Source organism: Leucoraja erinacea, chromosome 4 (genome assembly GCF_028641065.1).
Source record: "Leucoraja erinacea ecotype New England chromosome 4, Leri_hhj_1, whole genome shotgun sequence".
NCBI classification, from domain to species: Eukaryota; Metazoa; Chordata; class Chondrichthyes; order Rajiformes; family Rajidae; genus Leucoraja; species Leucoraja erinaceus.
In genome coordinates, this window is record NC_073380.1 from 59,180,993 (window position 1) to 59,203,142 (window position 22,150).

The 22,150-nt window shown below is 40.9% G+C and overlaps 1 protein-coding gene across 1 annotated transcript in view; it reads left to right on the plus strand.

The window, feature by feature from the left end:
- cep76 (centrosomal protein 76) overlaps positions 1–16,365 on the plus strand; it is a 43,089-nt gene extending 26,724 nt beyond the window's left edge. The window contains exons 9-12 of the mRNA XM_055634364.1: positions 4,734–4,900; positions 9,177–9,510; positions 13,504–13,721; positions 15,959–16,365. Of these exons, the coding sequence (XP_055490339.1) occupies positions 4,734–4,900; positions 9,177–9,510; positions 13,504–13,721; positions 15,959–16,097 (858 nt within the window). The 3' untranslated portion in view covers positions 16,098–16,365. The remainder of the gene's footprint in view (positions 1–4,733; positions 4,901–9,176; positions 9,511–13,503; positions 13,722–15,958) is intronic.
- The last annotated feature ends 5,785 nt before the right edge of the window (positions 16,366–22,150 follow it).

Here is a 22,150-nt window from a genome sequence, read left to right on the forward strand (position 1 = left end):
ATTAAAGATAAATTAGATATTTTAAATCAAAATTAGTCTGAAGAAGGATCTTGGCCTGAAATGCCACCCATTCCTTCTCTCCAGAGATGCTGCCTGTCCCGCTGAGTTACTCCAGCATTTTGTGTCTACATTAGAATGTTCTCATTTTTTTATGACATAGAGGAGTCGGTTTTAGCACATTGAGTCTGTTGGCTCTTAGAACAATCCCATTCCTCAATAAATCTCCCTATAACACATTCTCATCAACTGCTCAGATTCTACTATTCCTTTGTAAAAGTTAGAAATTAAAAAAAATAAATGAGGAGGGAATGAGAAAAGGAGAAAATGTTTGATAAGGTGGGTAATCATCCAAGAATGGGTGAATTTTTTCCTCCTTCTTCCACACATCCAATCCTGTATGAAATGTACAGACGTGTCCATTATGCTCCTAATGTTTTGGACACATTAAGAAAAACGTGCATTCAGTCTCTCCCAATCCACACTCTTTCAAACAAATTCCCGTTGTTCTTTCCACCCTTCACCCTTGTTGTAACTTAAAACATCTTGTTTCCTGCTGCCTGTACCCCATCACTCATTGGGGTAACCCCCCCTCAAATTACTGTCCTTCCATGATATATCTGATTTTATTTTGTATCAAGCCATTTCATAACTCCCACATTTTGTCAAAATGACTCGTCACTGACCCTTATTTGATTTTATAAGTTTGTTCTAATTTATATTTTGCTTGCAAATGTTATGCTTCAGACGAGGCATATGACAAGCTTCCACGTAAACATAAAAAATGTTATGTCATGGATTAAGAGCATTTCAAGCATTTTTGTTTCATTTCAGATTTCTGGTATTTTCCCAAGACTTTCATCTTCAAAGTTACCACTCTCTTCATACAAAATAGGCAACCGTGCAGTTATCTCTCTTGAGCTCATTTCCTAACTAGTTGCCCATTTGGAAAGCCTTTTAAAACCTGTTCCATATGCCATAAGCACCGTCTGATTCACCTCTATCCCATTGCGAACATATTTTATCGTGCTGCAATGCTGAAAACTATATACTGCACTATTTTTCCCTTTTCTCTACCTGTTGTAATTGAGTTTAATGTGATTGTATTCATGTATGGTATTATTTGATTTGGGTCGCATTTAAATCAAAGATTTTAGCTGTGCCTTGGTACACGTAACAATAATTAACCTAAACCTATAGTAATCTCTTACAGTTCTTGTCATTTTTGATCCTTTGCCATCCATGCCCCGCCTCGCCCAATCTGCAACCACTTCAAGTTTAGGGTTTGTCTGCGACTTGGAAATTTGAATTCTAGATTTTAATCTAAATCATTCTCATAGCGTCACAGCGCCACAAACCTGGGTTTGATCCTGACCTCGGGTGCGGTCTGTGTGGAGTTCGCACTTTCTCCCTATGACCACATGGGTTTCCTCCGGGTGTTCCGAATTCCCTCCACGTTCCAAAGACATCCGGGTTAATTGGCCTCTAAATTGCCCCTACTGTGTAACGAAAGGATGAGAAAGTGGTATAAGATAGAAATAGTGTGAACGGGTGATCGATGGTCGTGTGGACTTAGTGAGCCGAAGGGCCTGTTTCCACACTGTGTCTCTAAATCAAAACTAAAAAACTGTTCCCCTTATTGTCCCGTGGCTAATTACCCTTTACTCTCAATCCAAGACAACAAATCTGTTTCTTCTTTTGCTGCTTATTTGTCACTTTTCCACCTTGCCATGTTGTCTCCTCGTCATTTAAGCATTTCTATCTTCCACCCATTAGTTCTATCCCCACTTGCCCTCTGCATTCTTAAATTCCAAATCTCAAATTCCTCCCAGAAAGATCATAAACCTGAAAATTAATTGTTTCTCTTTCCACAGATAGTCTGATTAGCTTAATGCTTCCAATATTCCCATTTTTCAGATGTCCAGTATCCAGTTTACTTCTAATTTATCACCATTAAGTATGTGGTTCATGTGATAGGAGAAGAATTAGGCCATTTGGCCCATCAAGTCTACTCCGCCATTCAATCATGGCTGATCTAACTCTCCCTCTCAACCCCATTCTCCTGCCTTCTCCCCATAACCCCTGACACCCATACTAATGAATCCATATATCAATCTCTGCCTTAAAAATATCCATCAACTGCCTCCACAGCCTTCTGTGGGAATTCTTATTCACACTCATTTTTATTCCAGAATTGCTTTATCTTGTTTTGGTCCCACAATATTTTTTTGAAAATGTTTGAATGAGCACTACTAAATGGGTTTATTGTTGTCATGTGTATCAAGATATAGTGGCAAAACATGGATGACGTGTTATCCAGTAAATTGTATTATACATGAGTACAATCAAGCCATACACATGTACAACAGTACAAAGAAAAATACCTAGAAGCAGAATATAATGTTATAAAATTATGGCATTATAATTACGGAGAAAATACAGATTTTTTTAAAAGCGCAAGGGCTGAAATGAGGTAGATTGGGAGATCGGGAGATCGGGGGCAAACCCAAGCTTATGAGAGATTGTGATCTGATAAATGTGGAAGCTTTTCCTGAATCTGGCAATTGCAACCTACTTCATTAAATATTTTACAGATTCATTAGGGACAAACTTCTGAGGGTATTTGTAAATTATAAGAAAGGTTTAGCACATGCTGCAGTTTAAGGATGGCATGGTGGTATTGCCATAAGCATTGCTTCCTCAGCTCCAGAGATCTGGATTCAGTCCTGATTCTATTTGCTTTTGGTGAAATTTGCATGTCTTTCACCTTCTGTGGCAGTTTCTGTTGAGTGCTCCGGTTTCTTTCCACATCTCAGAGAGATGCTGGTAGGTTAGTTACCCATTAGTGTAGATAAGTGCCAATAGAATCATATGAGGGTTGATGGGAAAATGAAGGAGCATATGTTGCTGGAACCCAGGGAAGAGCAGATGGGAATTGGGTGGAAGGGATTGCTTGTGAGAGCTGGCATGAACCCAATGGAATGAATAACCTCCCCCTGTATTGTAATAAGTAAACAAGTTTATTATATTCTTGGGATGTTTGAACATATTTTCTATATCCAAGCATTTACTTTTGTGGAATGAAGGAACAAGCACGAGGGACTCAATGGCTTGTGTGTTTTTCTATTTCTGATTGATCTTTGTTGTGTAGGCGGGCAAATTATTTTCTATTCTTCCATTAGTTTAATTTAGGTTAGAGATACAGCGTGGAAACAGGCCCGTCAAATCCATACCGGAGTGATCACCCCATACACTAGTACTATCCTACACACTAGGGACAATTTACAGAAGCCAATTACCCTACAAACTGTCTTTGGATTTGGATTGTGGGAGGAAACTGGAGCACCCGGAGAAAGCACATGTGGTCAGAGAGAGAACCAACAAACTACATGCAGACAGCACCAGTAGTCAGGATCGAACCCGGGTCTCTGTTGCTGTAAGGCAGCAACTCTACTGCTGTGCCACCATATAACCATATAACAATTACAGCACGGAAACAGGCCATCTCGACCCTTCTAGTCCATGCCGAACACGTATTCTCCCCTAGTCCCATATACCTGCGCTCAGACCATAACCCTCCATTCCTTTCTCGTCCATATAACTATCCAATTTATTTTTAAATGATAAAAACGAACCTGCCTCCACCACCTTCACTGGAAGCTCATTCCACACAGCCACCACTCTCTGAGTAAAGAAGTTCCCCCTCATGTTACCCCTAAACTTCTGTCCCTTAATTCTCAAGTCATGTCCCCTTGTTTGCATTTTCCCTCCTCTCAGTGGGAAAAGCTTATCCACGTCAACTCTGTCTATCCCTCTCATCATTTTAAGGACCTCTATCAAGTCCCCCCCTTAACCTTCTGCGCTCCAAAGAATAAAGCCCTAACTTGTTCAACCTTTCTCTGTAACTTAGTTGCTGAAACCCAGGCAACATTCTAGTAAATCTCCTCTGTACTCTCTATTTTGTTGACATCCTTCCTATAATTAGGCGACCAAAATTGTACACCATACTCCAGAATTGGCCTCACCAATGCCTTGTACAATTTTAACATTACATCCCAACTTCTATACTCAATGTTCTGATTTATAAAGGCCAGCACACCAAAAGCTTTCTTTACCACCCTATCTACATGAGATTCCACTTTCAGGGAACTGTGCACAGTTATTCCCAGATCCCTCTGTTCACCTGCATTCTTCAATTCCCTACCATTTACCATTTACGTCCTATTTTGATTTGTCCTGCCAAGATGTAGCACCTCACACTTATCAGCATTAAACTCCATCTGCCATCTTTCAGTTTGCTCTTCCAACTGGCATAAATCTCTCTGTAGACTTTGAAAATCTACTTCATTATCCACAACCCCTCCTATCTTAGTATCATCTGCATACTTACTAATCCAATTTACCACACCATCATCCAGATCATTGATGTACATGACAAACAACAGTGGACCCAACACAGATCCCTGTGGCACCCCACTAATCACTGGCCTCCAACCTGACAAACAGCCATCCACCATTACTCTCTGGCATCTCCCATTCAGCCACTGTTGAATCCATCTTGTCCTTTGCTGATTAACTGATCAAAGGTGAGATGGTAAGTAAGGGAAGATAAAATTGGGCAAGAGCCAAAAGAAAAACACTTTAGTGTACATAAATGTTTTTACACTATGATGGGTTGAGGTGAGTGATTTTTCCATTGTCGAGAAACAGCATAATCAACTGTTGGTGACCCACAGGGAGACTGTGAAGACCATGCCACCTTGCTGTGCAGTTTGCTGCTGGGCTTTGGATTGGATGCCTATGTGTGTGTTGGAACAAAAGCAAGAAGGGTGCCGCACACTTGGGTGATGGCACATGGAACAAGTGGAGACGTCGTTTTCTGGGAGAGCTTAACTGGACACAGGTGAAAGCAATGTGTGTGCAATCTGAACAATGAACAAAATGCCTTGCATACAGCAGATCGATCCATCATTTAACTATGCAGTGTTACCATTGTATTTTTCTACCGCAGTGTTCTATATCCTGATTCTCAGGTGCAATTCTGAGAGAGAGCTTAGGCAGTCTCCCTAACCAGATCCTCTTAAAGTTTTACCATCTTGGAACCATGCTCTAACTGGTTTAAGTGTTGTGTTCATCTATTTGTTTTGAGAAAATCGTTAACTTTAAGCCAAGTTACAAATTTTGTAGACCATCAGAAATAGAAAGACACACAAGCCATTGAGTTCCTCGTGCATGTTCCTTCATTCCACAATATCATGACTAATCTCTAACTATAGTGCCATTTAATTGCACTAACCCATATCTCTCAATTCTCCTATTATCCAAAAATCGGTTGTTGCTCTTCAAAAAAAAAAACATGCTTCACAGCCCTCTAGGATAGAGAATTCCAAGGGATCACTCACTTCAGGAAGAAGAAAATTCAACCTTGGCTTATTTTGAAAGTGTGAGCACAGTTTCCATACACAGCCAGGTGAAACATCCCTACATCTATTCCTGTCATGGCCCATTTTGTACATTTTAAAGACATCCACAGTCTTTCTCTTAAATTTGACAGTATGGGGCCAGTCCTCACAAAACGAGTCAGTCTGGTCAACTTTTGACAATCTCTTGATCTCAAATGTACTCTTCATTTGGAAGGTAGGTCAGATATGTGACATTCATTCTGGATGTGCTATCAGCAATCCTATATAATTGAGTAAGACATCTTTTGTACTCAAACCCTTTTGCTATAAAGGCCAACATACCATTTGCCTCCTAGTTGATGGCTTAATCTGTATGCTCATTCTCTGTTAGGTGTACAAGGACATCAAAGTTGCCATGAATACCCGACTCTCACCATTATAGATATTACTCCATCTTTCTATTTTTTTCCACTGAAAGAGATAACCATGCGATTTTCCCCTCTGCCATGTCCTTGACTCTTCATTTACGTCTTTCCTGAAATAACTCTGTAACCTTTTCACAGTCTACACTTCCAGCTTTGCATCATCATCAAATTTGTATATGTTACTTATGTTCCTCTTATTCAAATCATTGATATAGCTTGTAAACAGCTGGTGCCCTTGAAAGTAAATATCAGTCATAACTTTCCAAATGGAAAATGATACATTTACTGGTTTTTGTTCAATAATCCCTGTGGAACCTTATAAAAGATGGAAACCAGCACCACTGCGTCGCTAATGTTTTCAACGATTTAATAATAATAATTATTATTTTTATTAGCATTATTTTAAAAGATTGTCTGGCTACTGCTTCCTATGGAATAGATAGGGTAAATGCACAGAGCATTTTACCCAGAGCAGGGAATCAAAAACTGGACAACATAGCTTTAATGTGAAAGGGGCAGGATTTTATAGGAGCCTGAGGGGCAACTTTGCCAGTGGAGGTAGTTGAGGCAGGTACTAAAACAGCATTTAAACGACACTTGGACTAGTACATGGATAGGAAATGTTGAGACAAATGCAGACAAATGGGACTAGCTTAGATGGGGCATCTTGGTCGGCATGGATGAGGTGAGCCTAAGGGCCTGTTTCCGTGCTGTATGACTCTGGTTATATTTCAGCATTTTCCGAGATGCCAGGCCAGTTTCTAACTTTGGTTTTCTCTCTCCCTCTTTTCTTAAATAGTGGGGTTAAATTTGCTGTATAAATCTTTGGGAATCAGTATAGAATCTATGGAAATTTGGAAGATTACATCAAATTCATCTCCATAAACATTTATTTCAAAATCTTAGAATGGAGGTATATTGGCTTTCAGTCTCATTACTTTCTCCAATGCCTTTATTTTTATTAATGCCTAATACCTTTGAACACATATTTACTTGGATATTTCCATTATTTCTTGAACCCAGGTCTCGCTGCATCTCCCCCCCTCGGCCCCCATTTAGATCATATCTGCTGTCCCTTCCCGTTTTTTGCCACCAAACTTCGGCCACCCATATTTACTTGGATATTTCCATTATTTCTTGGAAGTTTTATGTGATTTCTATGAAGATAGACCCAAAGGAGTTTAATTTATCTGCATTTTTCCTATTTTCTCAACATAATTTTACATCCCATCCTGTAAGGGATAAGTATTAACTTTAATTAATATTTTTATTAACTAATATTACTTTAATATTAATATTTTTCCTTTTTACAAGGCAATTGAGGTCTTGAGTATTTTATGTTTCATGCTAGACTATTCTATGTTTTCCTTTTCCTTTTCCTTTCAATGCTTTGTTGTCCTTTGCTGAACTTTAATACTTTCCAAATGAGCACAAGAGTCAGGAAATCATGTTGCATCTGCATGAAACTTTGGCTTGGTCATATTTGGAGTATAGATTCCAGTTCTTGACACCCCACAACAGGATGGATGTGGAGGCTTTGGAAAGGGTGTGGAAGAATTTTACCATAATGCTGCCTGGATTCAAGGGTATTAGTTATGAGAGGTTAGACAAACTTGGATTATTATCATTAAGCATCTTGATTGAGGCTGAGTGGAAACCTGATAGGGTTTTAGATAGGCGGCACTTGGTATGACGCTCGGCACAGACATTGTGTGCCGAAGGGCCTGCTATTGTGTACTGTTTTGTGTTAACTGTGAAAGGTTGCTGAGTGATAGATACAAAATGCTGGTGTAACTCAGCGGATCAGGCAGCATCTCTGGAGAAATTGGATAGGTGAAGTTTCGGGTCGGGATGTTTCTTCAAACCTATCTGTTTCCTCCAGAGATGTTGCCTGGCCTGCTGTGTTACTCCAGCATTTTGTGTCTATCTTTGGTATAAACCAGCCATTGCAGCTCATTTTTAATACAGGTTACTGCTTGAGTTAGGGCTCATTGGTTTAACGTGTTATGATTAGAGGATTGGTTTTCAGGCAGAAAACAATGAATATAGATAAAAGGGCCATTTTCAAGCCTTAACTGATCTGTTAGATTGGTTCAGTGGTCTCACTAACTGCAATGTACATTAATGACTCGTGACCGAATCAAGCTCATTATATCTCTGCTAGCGGATGTATTGTGATTGGTATCATTAGACATTGTGGAGAGTGCACCATCTCTACAGAGGCTTTGTGTGTGGGCAGGAAGATGGCAGGTGATAATTTCCACTTTAGTATATGGAACAGAAAAATAATATTATTTAAATGGTGTGATACTGTTAAACTGTGTTCAGGGACTGACACAGCTTGTAAATTAAACAAAGTTTATAATTTTTGGAATATTGGTCATCGTTCATTGCAACAGGGATCAAGTACAACGGTGGGGACGTTTGGCAACAATTGTACAGGACTTTGATAAGACCATGCCTGGAGTACTGCATGGGGTTTTGCAGCTAATGTGTACCAGGTTGATTGCTGCGATCAGTTGTAGAAGCCAGGAACTACAGATGCTGGTTTATACCAAAGGTAGATACAAGGTGCTGGAGTAACTCAGTGGGTCAGGTAGCATCTTTCAGGTTGGATCCCTTCTCAGACTGCATTGTGAGAAAAACTAGTCAGAATTACCCAACATTTACTCCCTGGAGTTTGGATTGCTGAGGTGATCTTATTGATGATTACGAGGAAGGTTGTTGGGGTAGATGTGGGGTAACATATTCCCTGGAGATCAATGTCTCTGACTAAGGGCCATGGAATTAGTCGACCACTTAAGATCTAGGTGATGGGGAATTTCTTCTGATTTTTGATATGTTGGAATTCTTTACTCCCGAGAGCTGTGGATACCGATTCATTCAAGGCTAGGATACATTGTTGAACACAAGTGATTGAGAATTCTGTACCCTGCACTAAAGTAAACTTGAAGCCAAGGATCAGAACTGCCATAATCCCAAAGGATGGAACAAGCTTGAGGGACTTAATTGCCTTTCCTTGTTTCTAATGCTTATGCTCTTTGTTGCTGTGGGAAGTAACTGTTTACAACTTACTATTCAAATTCTGAGAATGTGGTTGATGCATAATTTTTTCATTTAGATTAAGAGAAACATTAGATTCTGTCAATGTTTATTTTGACTTCATTTGTTTAAATTAATCATTGGCTGAATATATCTACTGCTTCTCTTAATTGCACATCGACCATTTTGTCACAAAGTATAACATAAATTTAGTCAATGTTTGATGCATTTAACACAAAGCTGATATTGAGAATCCTTTTCTAAACCAAGGGATGTTTCTAAAGTAGACTTTGTTCCTGTTTTTGTATAGATACATCCACAGGCCAGTTAACCCTGATGACCCACCATTAGTAGAGCAACCGAAGAGAGCGTATCCATATTGTTCAATCGGCTGCCTCTTCAATCACCAGAGCTTTTATGCAAATTGTCAGCCATCTGACACAGTTGAACTGAGCCACTTTGACCTGAATGACGAATCGAAGTGGAAACCCATGAGTACCGAGGCCATAAAATCTGTGTGTGCTCCTGGCTCATCGACTTCATTGCCACCATTTCCACCTTTGTGTGCTCCAGTGATTGATGCAGCAGCTGCAAGCAATGAGATTGAACTGGTTTTGAGGGGTCTGATTTCTGAGCATAGGAAGGTAAGGAAATGAATGGAGGTAATGTGTTTTGTTTGGGAAACAGGCCTTTCATCTCACTGAGTCCAAGCTGACCACTGATCACCCACCCACCCACATTCGTTCTGTGTTATCCCACTTTCTTATCTACTCCCCACATGCCAGGAACAATTTAAGGGAGTGTTTTTGGGATACGAGAAGAATGCGCAGCTCCCACGCGGTCACAGGGAGAACGTGCAAACTCCTCACAGACAGCTCCTGAGGTCAGGATTGAATTTGGGTCTCTGGTGGTGTGAGGCAACAGCTTCATCAGCTACACCACTGACCCCCCCCCCCCCCCCCCCCCCCCCCTTTTTTTGGGAGATCTCAAAAAAGAGTAATGTGACCATATTTCTGTCAATTCACACACACACACACACACACACACACTATAATTGAATGGCACTATTTTATGGAGATTAAGTCAAGTTTATTCGTCACATATACGTACGAGATGTGCAGTGAAATGAAAAGTGGCAATGCTCACGGACTTTGTACAAAAAACAAACAAACAAACAAATAAACTACAAACAGAATGGAACAGAATCACATATTCTTTTACATATTACATATTGTGGGAGGAATGAAAAAGGGAAAAAAACAGCAATTTAAAAAAAAAACAGTAGAGTGGTACAGTAAAGTTAGTCCCTGATGAGGTAGGAGTTTACAGTCCTAATGGCCTCTGGGAAGAAACTCCTTCTCAACCTCCGTTCTCACAGCATGGTAACTGAGGCATTTGCCTGATCGTAGCAGCTGGAACAGTCTGTTGCAGGGGTGGAAGGGGTCTCCCATGATCTTATTGGCTCTGGAGTTGCACCTTCTGATGTACAGCATGGAACAGCACAGGGGAAGGCCTTTCGGCTCACAATGTCTGTGCTGAACATAATGTCGATAATCTGCGTGCACGTGATCAAAGTCCCTCTATTCTGTTAATATACATTTGCCTATCTAAAAGCCTCTTAAACGGAGTTCTAACTAAACGGAGATGGAAATGTTTTATTCCAATAACCTTTTCTTTATTTAATAAAAAGATATGATGCAAATTTTGTTGCCTATAATTTGATAGCAGGAGGCAAGGAACAACCTTGAAACCGATCAAAGCTTCACAATTTGCTATGAACCACAGTGGAAGGTTTTCTATGATGTTGATTACTCGTAAGAAGAATTGCCTTTGGGCTACAAGGTGAAAAAAGCAAATTGATCCTCCCACAGATCCCGCCTGACCTGCTGAGTTCCTCCAGCAGTTTTTCTGTTCAAGCTGCCTTAAAGGGTTGCAATTGTCATAAAGTTAAAAATTGGTATATATACATGATAACCGGAGCTCCTGGATAAAACACACACTGGTCATGGGGTGACCATACAAACTCCTTACAGGATCAAACCCAGGTCTCTGAAGCTGCACCACCGTACCCATATATGCAGTGGCCTCCATAATGTTTGGGACAAAGACCCATCATTTATTTATTTGCCTCTGTAATCCGCAGTTTTAGATTTGTAATAGAAAAATATCACATGTGGTTAAAGTGCACATTGTCCGATTTTAATAAAGCCATTTTAATACATTTTGGGTTCACCATGTAGAAGTGTTTATACATAGTCCCTGTTTCCCCTTGAGCAGATAGGATGTGTCTATACACTTCAGAATTAATTATGCTACTAACATCAGCAGTTGTATCATCAATGAAGATAAGTGAGCCAGTACCTTCAGCAGCCATACATGCCCAGGCCATAACCACTGTGTTTCACAGATGAGGTGGTATGCTTTGGATCTTGGGCAGTTCCTTCTCTTCTCCATAATTTGCTCTAGCCATCACTCTGATATGTTAATCTTCATCTCATCTTTCTACAAGACCTTTTTCCAGAACTGTAGTAGCTCTTTAAGTACTTCTTGGCAAACTGTAACCTGGCCATCCTATTTTTGCAGCTAACCAGTGGTTTGCATCTTGCAGTGTGGCCTCTGTATTTCTGTTCATGAGGTGTTCTGTGGTCATTGACAACTCCACTCCTGAAGTGTTTTCTGATCTGTCGGACATGTGTTTGGGGATTTTTCTTTATTATAGAGATAATTTTTCTGTCATCAGCTGTGGAGGTCTTCCTTGACCTGCCCGTCCCTTTGCGATTAGTAAGCTCACCAGTGCTCTCTTTCTTCTTAATGATATTCCAAACAGTTGATTTTGGTGAGCCTAAGGTTTGATGGATGTATATAACAATTTCATTCTTGTTTCTCAGTTTCATAATGGCTTCTTTGACATTCATTGACACAACTTTGGTCCTCGTGTTGATAAACAGCAATAAAAGTTTCCAACGGTGATGGGAAGACTGGAGGAAAGACTAACTGCTGAGAGCTCTCTTATACCTGCATTAAGGAAACCATTAAACACACCTGAGCAATTACAAACACCTGTGAAGCCATGTGTCCCAAACATTATGGTTCCCTAAAATGGGGGGACTATGTGTAAACACAGCTGTAATTTCTACATGGTGAAACTAAGATGTATAACAATGGTCTTTAATAAAATCTGACAATGTGCACTTTAACCATATGTGATTTTTTTTTTAAATTACAGAGGCAAATAAATAAATGATGGGTCTTTGTCCCAAACATTATAGAGGGCACTGTGCATATGGGTACGGTGGTGCAGCTCCAGAGACCTGGGTTTGATCCTGTATGGAGTTTGTATGTTCACCCCGTGACCTGTGTCTGTTTTCTCCAGGAGCTCCGGTTTCCTCCTACACTGCGAAGACATACAGATTTGTAAGTTAATTGGCTTGAAAATATTGTAAATTGTCCCTAGGATAGTGTTAAGGGCCTGTTTCCGTGTTTGTCACGTGTTGCACAGCACGACATTTATTAAAACTGAATAATAACTGTCAGAAGTATTAAATTTGCCAATAACATTGCTTTGCTGTTTAAGGTCTTATTACTATCACAAATAATTGTTTTCAGTTGCAGACCTGTGGGCAGTTTCCCCAGTGCGTTCACCCTGATCGCTGATGAATCTTTGATATTACTCCTGTAGAACTGCACACAAAGCCAGTGTCATTGACTGCCTCTGTCCATAAAGTTGCCTCAAAAAAATGATCAAATCTAAAATCTGACCACTAATTCCTGAGGGCTCTATTGTAATAAATAACATATTATGCACATATTATATGTTACTTATTGTGACAGGCCAATTTGTCACTGCTGACATTTATCTTCATGTGTTTCCTCCCATCCTCCTCCAACAGATCGTATCTAAAGGTCCCTTTTGCCTTTGACCTCAATACTCTGTCATTGTGATAGTTTCCTCGCAGTAATGTCTAAGCTTTTTTTCATAATTCACATTAAAAATCTCCATCAGTAAATCTCTGGACAAATGTATTTCTGGTTATATCTAGCAACCATCTTCCCTATAACACCTCAAGCTAAAATGCCTGCCGTTTCCCAGTTGCCCTTTTAAATAATGCCATCCCATTAGCCTTTCTGCAGCCCTTATGGACAATCCAAGGGAACTGAAAGGGACTTGCCGAAGATAACTAATTTAGAAGATACAGAGTGCTGGACTAGATTAGCGGGCCATCGAGCCCGCAGTGCCCAGCGTTCCCAGCACACTAACACGAGGGACAATTTTACATTTATACCAAGCCAATTGGCCTAAAATCCAGTACTGTATTTGGAGTGTGGGAGGAAACCAAAGATCTTGGAGAAAACCCAGGTAGGTCACGGGGAGAACGTACAAATTCCGTGTAGACGACGTCTGTAGTCAGGATCGAACCCGGGTCTCTGGCGCTGTATGGCAGCACCTCTACTACTGTGCCACCCTTTGTTCTTTGGCAGTACAGCTAGGAAAATGCTAAATCAGTTACAAATACAGTATCAGTAAATTATGATGTTAAGAATGTCCTCTCCTGAGATCTTAATCAATAATAGGATTGTTGCCATTTGCCATTTAATATGTCGGTGACCTTTCATTAGTCCTGATTCCACCTCAACAGGATCTCAGCCTGGCCACTGTGTGGGATGATCATCTGTCTTACTTGCTATCGCCGGCACTTGCTGCGTATGAGATTGAGCGCACAACTGGGGTGTCCACGGGCAATGAGGAGTTCCAAGATGCCATCAAGCGAGCGGTGCCCGACGGACATACCTTCAAAGGTTTCCCAATTCACTTTGTGCATCGAAATCCTAGGAGAGCTTTTGCAACGTGCTTAAGGTAAACATATGCGCATGGCCATCTCTGAATTCAGATCTGTTTCTTGGTGCAGGGAGGGCATTAAACAATGTTAAGTGTCTACCCCTGCCCAAGCTTAGCACCAGTGTTAATGTTTTATGCACTCTGACACGCATCTGTAAAGTGAGAGCAGACGAGACTGTGGCAGAAACCTTTGAAATTTGAGGTCTTACAATTCCAAGAAACTATAAAACATTTTTTTAAACATAATATAAAAGGGTTGAGAAAGACCATGGAGTTGAGGTACAGAATCTGCCATGATATTGAATGGCAGACACAAGGACTCCATGATCTATCCCTACTTTCAATATTTGGTATCATCATATACATACTAAGTGTTGTGACTGTAGAAACAAAATCACATGCTGTGGATTGAAGGATCTCAACCCAAAATGTCACCTATCCATGTTCTCCAGAGATAGACACAAAGTGCTGGAGTAACTCAGCCGGTCAGACGGCATCTCTAGAAACATCATGCGTGAGGTTTTGGGTCGGGACTCTTCAGACTGAAAGTGGTGGGGGGGGTGGCACTGGAAGTAGGTTCGGAACATCTCCAGAGATGCTGCCTGACCTGCTGAGTCACTCCATCACTTTGTCCTTAAGTGTTGGGATTCATTGCTATGTTTTACATGCTCACCTAACTAACCTTAACCCTAGATTCTAGTGACTTGTATCATGCGATCCCTTTGTCCCATTGATTATCCACTGACCTTCACTTTAACCCATTTGTTTGATTTATTTCTGGCATTTTTGAATAAAGGGGTTGTACTGTTCAGGGTGCTCTTGAGCTGACTTTTAAGATTCATCTGATTACAGTAATAACAACATTTCTGACCAGTAAAATTAATAAATACGATTGGAGATAAAGCAGCAAAAAAGTTTAATGTGATGCCCATATGCAAAAACTGGCACAACAGTAGCTTGTTCATGGAGTAAGACTGCAATATTTAATTACTAGATACAAATTCTAAAAATGGTAATTTGCATGACCAATCCTGGAACATTGTCAATCAATCTGACAGCCTGTGAACTGAAAGTTGTTCCCAAACTGTTGCAGTGTTGTCTGAAGATCAGTATATTAGACTCTTTTCACAGGGCCGAGTGCCAATCCTCATTTCTAAAGTAGTTAAAATTCTGAACTCGAACAAGAGAAAGGAAAGTCACAAGGCAAACCATGTATAAATCAATATTACTGACTGGGCTCGAGGGAAAGGGCCTTTTCTACGAGTTCGAAGAAACTGCAGATGTTGGTTTACACCGATAGACACAAAATGCTGGAGTAAGTCAGTGGGTCAGGCAGCATCTCTGGAGAAACAGAATATTCTTTCCTATAGGAATATCCTATTTCGCTCCAGAGATGCTGCTTGACCCGCTGCCAGCATTTTGTGTCTATCTTTGGCCTTTTCTATGAGCTGCCATAGAGATAAAGAGAAGGAGCAGAAATATCGATCTTGTCCTTCTGCACCATTCATCCATGGCTCATGAACAAAAGTGTGGTCATTACCAAATAATCTACATTACATTGGTTGGCCAAGGCACCTAGAGGAGCTCTGCAATCATACCCTACAATCTCTCAGAAGGTTTTAATACCGCACCAATGTTACACAATGCAGCACTCTACAATCCACTGGAATTGGAGCATTAGCCTAGATTTGGTACACAAGGGGGCGGCACAGTGGCGCAGCTGGCAGACCTGTTGTCTCTCAGCACCAGAGACCCGGGTTTGATCCTAGCCTTGAGTGCTGTCTGTGTGGAGTTTGCAAGTTCTCCCTGTGACTGCATGGGTTTTACTCCGGATGCTCCAGTTTCCTCCCAAAGAGGTGGGTTGATAGATTAACTGGCTTCCGTAAATCACCCCTAATGCGTAGGGAGAAAATGCGAACTAATGTGAATGGGTGATCAATGGTCGGCATGGGCTGAAAGGCTGTTTCCATACTGAATCTTTCAATCAATCAATCAAAACAAGCTTTGCACCGTACCTCAGTGTATGTGACAAGCTAATCCATCAGCTTGAATGTGACTTGAACACAAGCTAACATAGGTAAAGGTGCTACTCACTGAATCTTCTTGCGTATGGCATGCACAGCCTAAAGTTGTTCTACCTTGATCTATTTGTTTGTGCACGCCGGGTTGATTGCATTAGTTGAAACATTCTAAAGGTTGCAATCTCCCACCCCACTCGTTGAGTGACTAATCCTTTCTCCCTCTTTCCATTTCAGATCTCCGTTCTGTGATGAAATAATTTGCTGTCGGGGAGACCAGGTGCGACTTGCTGTCCGAGTGCGAGTGTATCCGTACCCGGAGTCTGCTTGTGCAGTCTGGATAATGTTTGCATGCAAGTACCGTTCAGTTCTCTGATGCACGGCGCTGTCAGATGGTGCTGCTTTCACTGCTGGTGGATGCCAGCAATGGAACTGGTTCCTTGTTGCTCCTCCCTAATGGGCACCTGCTGGATGGTATCTTTTCAAACCCAATCCAATTCTCACCGAACAAGACGCTGAAATCCTATTGTACATCTTTCTCGTTAAATGTGTGTATTTATTAAAACATAATCTATGGAGATTGTTTTATAATTTTTTTTACAATATATAAAATATTTTGCTACAAAATAAAGCTTATATTTACAAACCCTTGACATTTTATTCATAGTCAAAGTTAATGTCTTCAGAAAAGTTCCTGTAGATTCTGGAAATCAAAAGTAAAGAGAATGCTGGTAAGTACTCGGCATCTGTGGAGGGAAAATTAGCGTATTATTTTTAAAGTGAAATCCTTAAAGATGTGGGAGCAATGAGAGATTGAAAGAAAAGTTTAAAGTTGTAGAGAAAGGTTTGATGGTTCTTTATTGTCACTTATGCACAGCATTGTGAAATTCATTTTCACAATCCACAAATGCATAGCCGCCATATTTTGCTGCTGTTTACAAGTAAAAAGTCCAAAGTCCAGTCCGCATGTTAGAAGTAGTGGGGCTCCCCCGATCCATCTAAACCCAGGTAATCCCCAGGCTGCTACAGGCCCATGGCCTGACGTCCATCTCCTCTCCAAACCACCTCTGTATCCCGGTGGGGGGGTGGGGGGTGGTCATCGTCTCCTGCAGCCGACCTTGAAAGCTGGAGGCAAAACCCCACTCCCTCTCCTATCAGACCACTCTTCGCGTCTGGTGTCAACAGCGGCTCCCTCCTTAACTCGCCAGTATCCAGGGGTTCTGAGTTTCAGCCTACAGGGAGGGGTCCGCCGGGCCTTCTTCGCAGCGGTGAACCAGGTCCGCTGCCGCACGTGGCTGTAGGCGGCCCACCAGGTCTTTGTCCTCTGCGGCCAGCTGGGTCGGTCCTTGTTCTCAGCGGCCCCCTGGGTCCGTCATTGTACGGCCTCGCAGATCATCGCGGAAGCTTCCCTTCCGGCTTTGAGAAAGGTGGGCGGCTGGATGAGAAAGAATGGCGGTCAGGAATAATGGAATGACACGGTGGCAAGTTGGTGAATGACAGGCTGTGGCTGGGATAGGTAGAAATAAAAAAAGAGAAAGAAGTTGAAAGTGCCAGAGAATTCAGGGGGAGGGAGGAAAACAATATTGGAAATAAAAACCACTTTTAGTATGGTTGATTAGCGGAACGTGTTGATTTCCACCTTGAGTCTCTAAAGTTGTGCGTAGAATGGTATGAACACTGAAAAAAATAGGCCCTGAAGCCCACAGTACTGTGCCAAACATGATCTTAAATGAATGAATGATTAGGTTTATTGGCCAAGTATGTGGTCATCGTCTCCTGCAGCCGACCTTGAAAGTAAGACAATGGAGGCAAAACCCCAGTCCCTCTCCTATAAGACCACTCTTAAAACGTCAGTTTAAACAGTGAATGCTCCCTACCTTAAGCAAAATGAGGCTACAGGGGTTCTGAGTTTCAACTGCCGTACAAGGAGTTTTTATGCCTGGCTTCTTCGGTTTTGACAGTCTGCAGCCGCCGTGGCAGAGGGCGGCCCACCAAGTCTTTGTCCTCTGCGGCCAGAGGGGTCAGAGATGATTCTAGCGGCTCGCTTCCTGGCCCCGTCAGTGTACAGTTCCTCGCATTTGGGGAAGGTTGGAACCTTCCCTTCTCAGCTTTGAGACGATTCGTTGCAGGCTGGAGGTGAAAGAATGGTGGCTGAGCCAATACCAGAATGACATGATGGCAAGTTGGTGAATGACAGACTGTGGCTGGTATAGAATTGAACCATCATTGCCTGTGGCAGATTGTTTTCTCAGCTGCTGCAGGAAGCACATCCTCTGTTGGGCCTTTTTGATTGTGGAGTTGATGTCCTATGATACTAATCTTCTCTGCCTGCACCTGATCCATATCCATCGATTCCTTGCACATTTATGTGTCTGTCTTAACTCTGCCATTATTTTTCTGTTTCCACTTTTACTTGTGGCAGCGATTAGCGGAACCTCTGTTTCCACAAAAAAAACTGTAAGCACATCTTAAAAGAATGCTCTTGAACACTTAAAAAAATACTGTCAAGTCTTTGAGAGCCCACCCTGTAGAAAAACTGTGCCAAAAATGATCCTAAATTCATGAATGATTAAGTTTATTGGCCAGTATGTACACACAGAGACAACGATTTGCATTTAGCTTCGTCCGTAAGTAAAGAGCGACATAGTTACGATTAAGAATAATTAAAAAAAAAATGCATAATAATATGTGTGAAATAAAATACCAGAGCAAAATGGCAGTCTACGAGACTTTTGGCTATTGAGTAGAGTGACTGCCGACGGAACAAAGCTGTTCCTTATGTCTGCTGTGTTCGGTTTTGACAGTCTGCAGTCGCCTTCCAGATGGGAAAGGCTTCAAAGAGTTTGTGGCCAGGGTGAGGGTCAGAGATGACCCTCTTACCTGCTTCGCTTCCTGGAGGGGCCCTTGCCGGTGTGGGCATTTTCACCACCCTTCAATGCCTTTTGTCGGAGACAGAGCAGTTGCCAACCAACTGTGATGCAGTCTCAGCTGAAGGATGCTCTCGATGGTGCAGCGGTCCAGGTGTCGTGCTGAGGTGGCTGATGGACCTTCTTCAGACCATCAGGGAGAAGAGACGCTGATGAGCCTTCTTGATCAGTATAGTATTGTGGACCAAGAGAGGTCTGTGGCAGATGTTGACTCCCAGGAACCTGCTGCTAGAAGCACGTTCGTCCTCCGTCCTTTTTGATTGTGGAGTTGATGCGTGTCCTCTGGACTTCCTGAAGTCTACTCTGCCTGCTCCTGATCCTATCTTGGAGTTCCTTGCCAGGTTGTGTGTCTGTCTTAACATCTGACATTATTGTATCTGTTTCCACTGCCACTTGTGGCAGTGCTTTCCACACCTCTGTGTAACAAAAAAAACTTGTCCCACACATCTTTAAAATTTTGCTCTTGGACCTTAAAGCTATACTGTCAAGTCTTTGAGATTTCACCCTGCGGAAAAAGTTTCTGACAAAATATCCTATCTTTCCTTTATATACTTGTATATACTTACACCAGGTTTCCCCTCAGCCTACAGCACTCCAGAGAAACAATCCAAGTGTATTCAAACTCTCCTTGTATCTAATACCCTCTGATCCTGGCGACATTCTGGGAAACCTCTTCTGCACTTCTTCAAAACTTGCACAATCTTCCTGTCATAGGGTGACCAGAACTGCACATAATACTCCAAATGAAGCCTTACCAAAGCTTTATAAAGCTGCAATGTGATTTCCTGACTCGTACTCGATCACCTAACACGTAAAGGCAACCTTATAATACACTTCCTTTACCATTCTATCTACTTGTGTTGCCCCTTTCAGTGACAATGGATTTAGACCTCAAGATCTCTCTGCAAATCGCTGTTGTTTAGGGCTTGCCATTTACTGTACTCTTTCCCCTGAAACAATGTTGTAATGCGTTTGAAATTCTCCAAGCAACTGACCTAGTTTAGATTGCTTTGGTGCACCTTGCATTCCTATTCGCGTGTGACATTGACCAAGTTCATTGGCATGGTACAATAACATGCAGAGGGGAGCGTTCAATGTTTCTCGAAGTTGTACGTTTGTTCATTCATTTATCCACCTTAAGCAAATAATGGAAGCGGAAGGTTGTAAAATAGTCCTTTATGTCTTAGCTTTTTATACTGTGGGTGTGAGCAGAACATCTGATTCCATATAGTCTTAGATTCTATGTAAATATATAAAAGTATGAGAGGCAAAATGACGGCAGACTGTCAAATCTTTTTTTCCCCAGCGTGGAAATGTCAAAAGACCAGAGGGCATTGTTTTAAGGTGAGAGGGGCAATGTTTAAAGGAGATTTGCGGGGCAAGTTTTTCTACACAGAGTGGTGGGTGCCCAGAATGCACTGCCAGGGGTGGTGATATGATGGTGGCATTTAAGAAGCTTTTAGTTAGGTACATGGCTTTAGGCTTTACGCAGGATCACGCTCTTTGGCCTACTGACTGCACCAATCACCTTGTAAGCTAACACTATCCTACACACTAGAGACAATTTACAAGTTTACCAAACCAATTAACCTACAAAACTACGTCTTTGGAGTGTGGGAGGAAACCGGAGCACCCAGAGAACTCACACAGACACAGGGAGAATGTTCAAACTCTGTACAGACAGCACCTGTAGTCATGATTGAACCCGAGTCTCTGGCTTTGTAAGGCAGCGACTCTGCTGCTGCACCACTGTGCTGCCCAGGATGTGCAGGGAAGGTTCGGTACACTGTGAACTTCATGTGAACTAGAAATTTTCATTGTACCCTAGTGTATTGGACAATAAACTTATCTAAACCTGAAATAGTGCTAAAGTTTGTCTTTGGTTGCTATTTATGTTTTGCTGGTCAGCATTTGTAATGAAATCCTGAGAGCAGTTTTGATGTTAATGTTGCAGTAATGCTGTCAAATGACTCCCACTTCAAGATTCGAGGCACTTATTAAAATTCCCCTTCAAAATTGCAACAGAAAAATTCAAGTATCTGGGTATTCAAATTACGAGAAGACACAAATCATTATTTAGTGCCAATTTTATGCCACTATTAAATAAACTGAATGATATGATTAAATTTTGGAAAACGCTCCCGCTCTCATTGATAGGTAGAATTAACGCTATAAAAATGACTTTCTTACCACAATTAACATATTTGTTTCAAGCGATCCCAATATATATTCCAAAATACTTTTTCAAAAAACTAGATTCTACTATCACTAATTTTATATGGGACTACAGAGCACACAGAACTCAACGAAAGCATTTGTGTAAACCTAAAGAAGTTGGGGGTTTATCACTACCTAACTTCATGTATTACTACTGGGCAGTGCATATTAAGAACATAATGTACTGGTTGGATAGTTCCACAGCAGTTGTAGTGGATAAGAATGGAGAAAGAGGAGTGCTATCCGTACGATATAGGAACGATCTTGCTCTCACCGATAAAATTGAATAGTATAATATATAAGAAGAACCCAATTATTCACAATACAATAAGAATTTGGAAACAAATAAAAGTATCCTTGAAATTAAATAATCTATCAGTACTAACCCCACTATTGAACAACCCCGCATTCAAACCATCTCTCATCAACAAAATATATCAACATTGGGATAGACTGGGGATTAGGAAAGTGGGAGATATGTATGAATTGGGCAAACTGTTATCATTTCAACATTTAAAATTAAAATTTAAACTGAAGGATAATCAATATTTTAAATATATATAGATATGTGACTTTATGAAGAAATATACACATAGATTTCAAACTATATTTTTAGACCCTTTAGAAGAAGCAATGAATATTAAGGCTGATTCACAAAAACTAATATCATACTTTTATAATAATATATTAAATAGAGAATTACCCTCAACAGAAGCACTAAGAGAAGATTGGGAACATGAGCTAATGATAAAGATCTCGAAGGATAGATGGGAAAAGTATCTGATGAACACACATAATTGTTCCATTAATGCAAGACATAATTTAATTCAATTCAAATTATACATAGACTATATTATTCAAAAACGAGGTTGAATAAATTTTACCCAAACGTCTCTCCCAGATGCGATAAATGTTTGTTTCAAAACGCTAATATAACACATTCATTTGTAGGATGTACAAAGCTGAATACATTTTGGAGCGATATATTTGATATATTTACAAAGCTTTTCAAGTCAAGAATAGAACCTAAACCGGAATGGATTATATTTGGAATAATAGTAGAAGATACCAATTTAAATAAAGACCAAAACGTTTTTTTTATTATGGATTAATAATTGGAAAGAAATTGATACTTAAATTTTGGAAAAATACAGCTATACCAACTGTTAAAATGTGGATTAGGAATATGATGGACATAGCACGCCTTGAAGAAATGAGACTCCGACTAATAGATAAATATGAACAATTCTTAAGGAGTTGGTCTCCTTTCATCAACTTTTTGGAA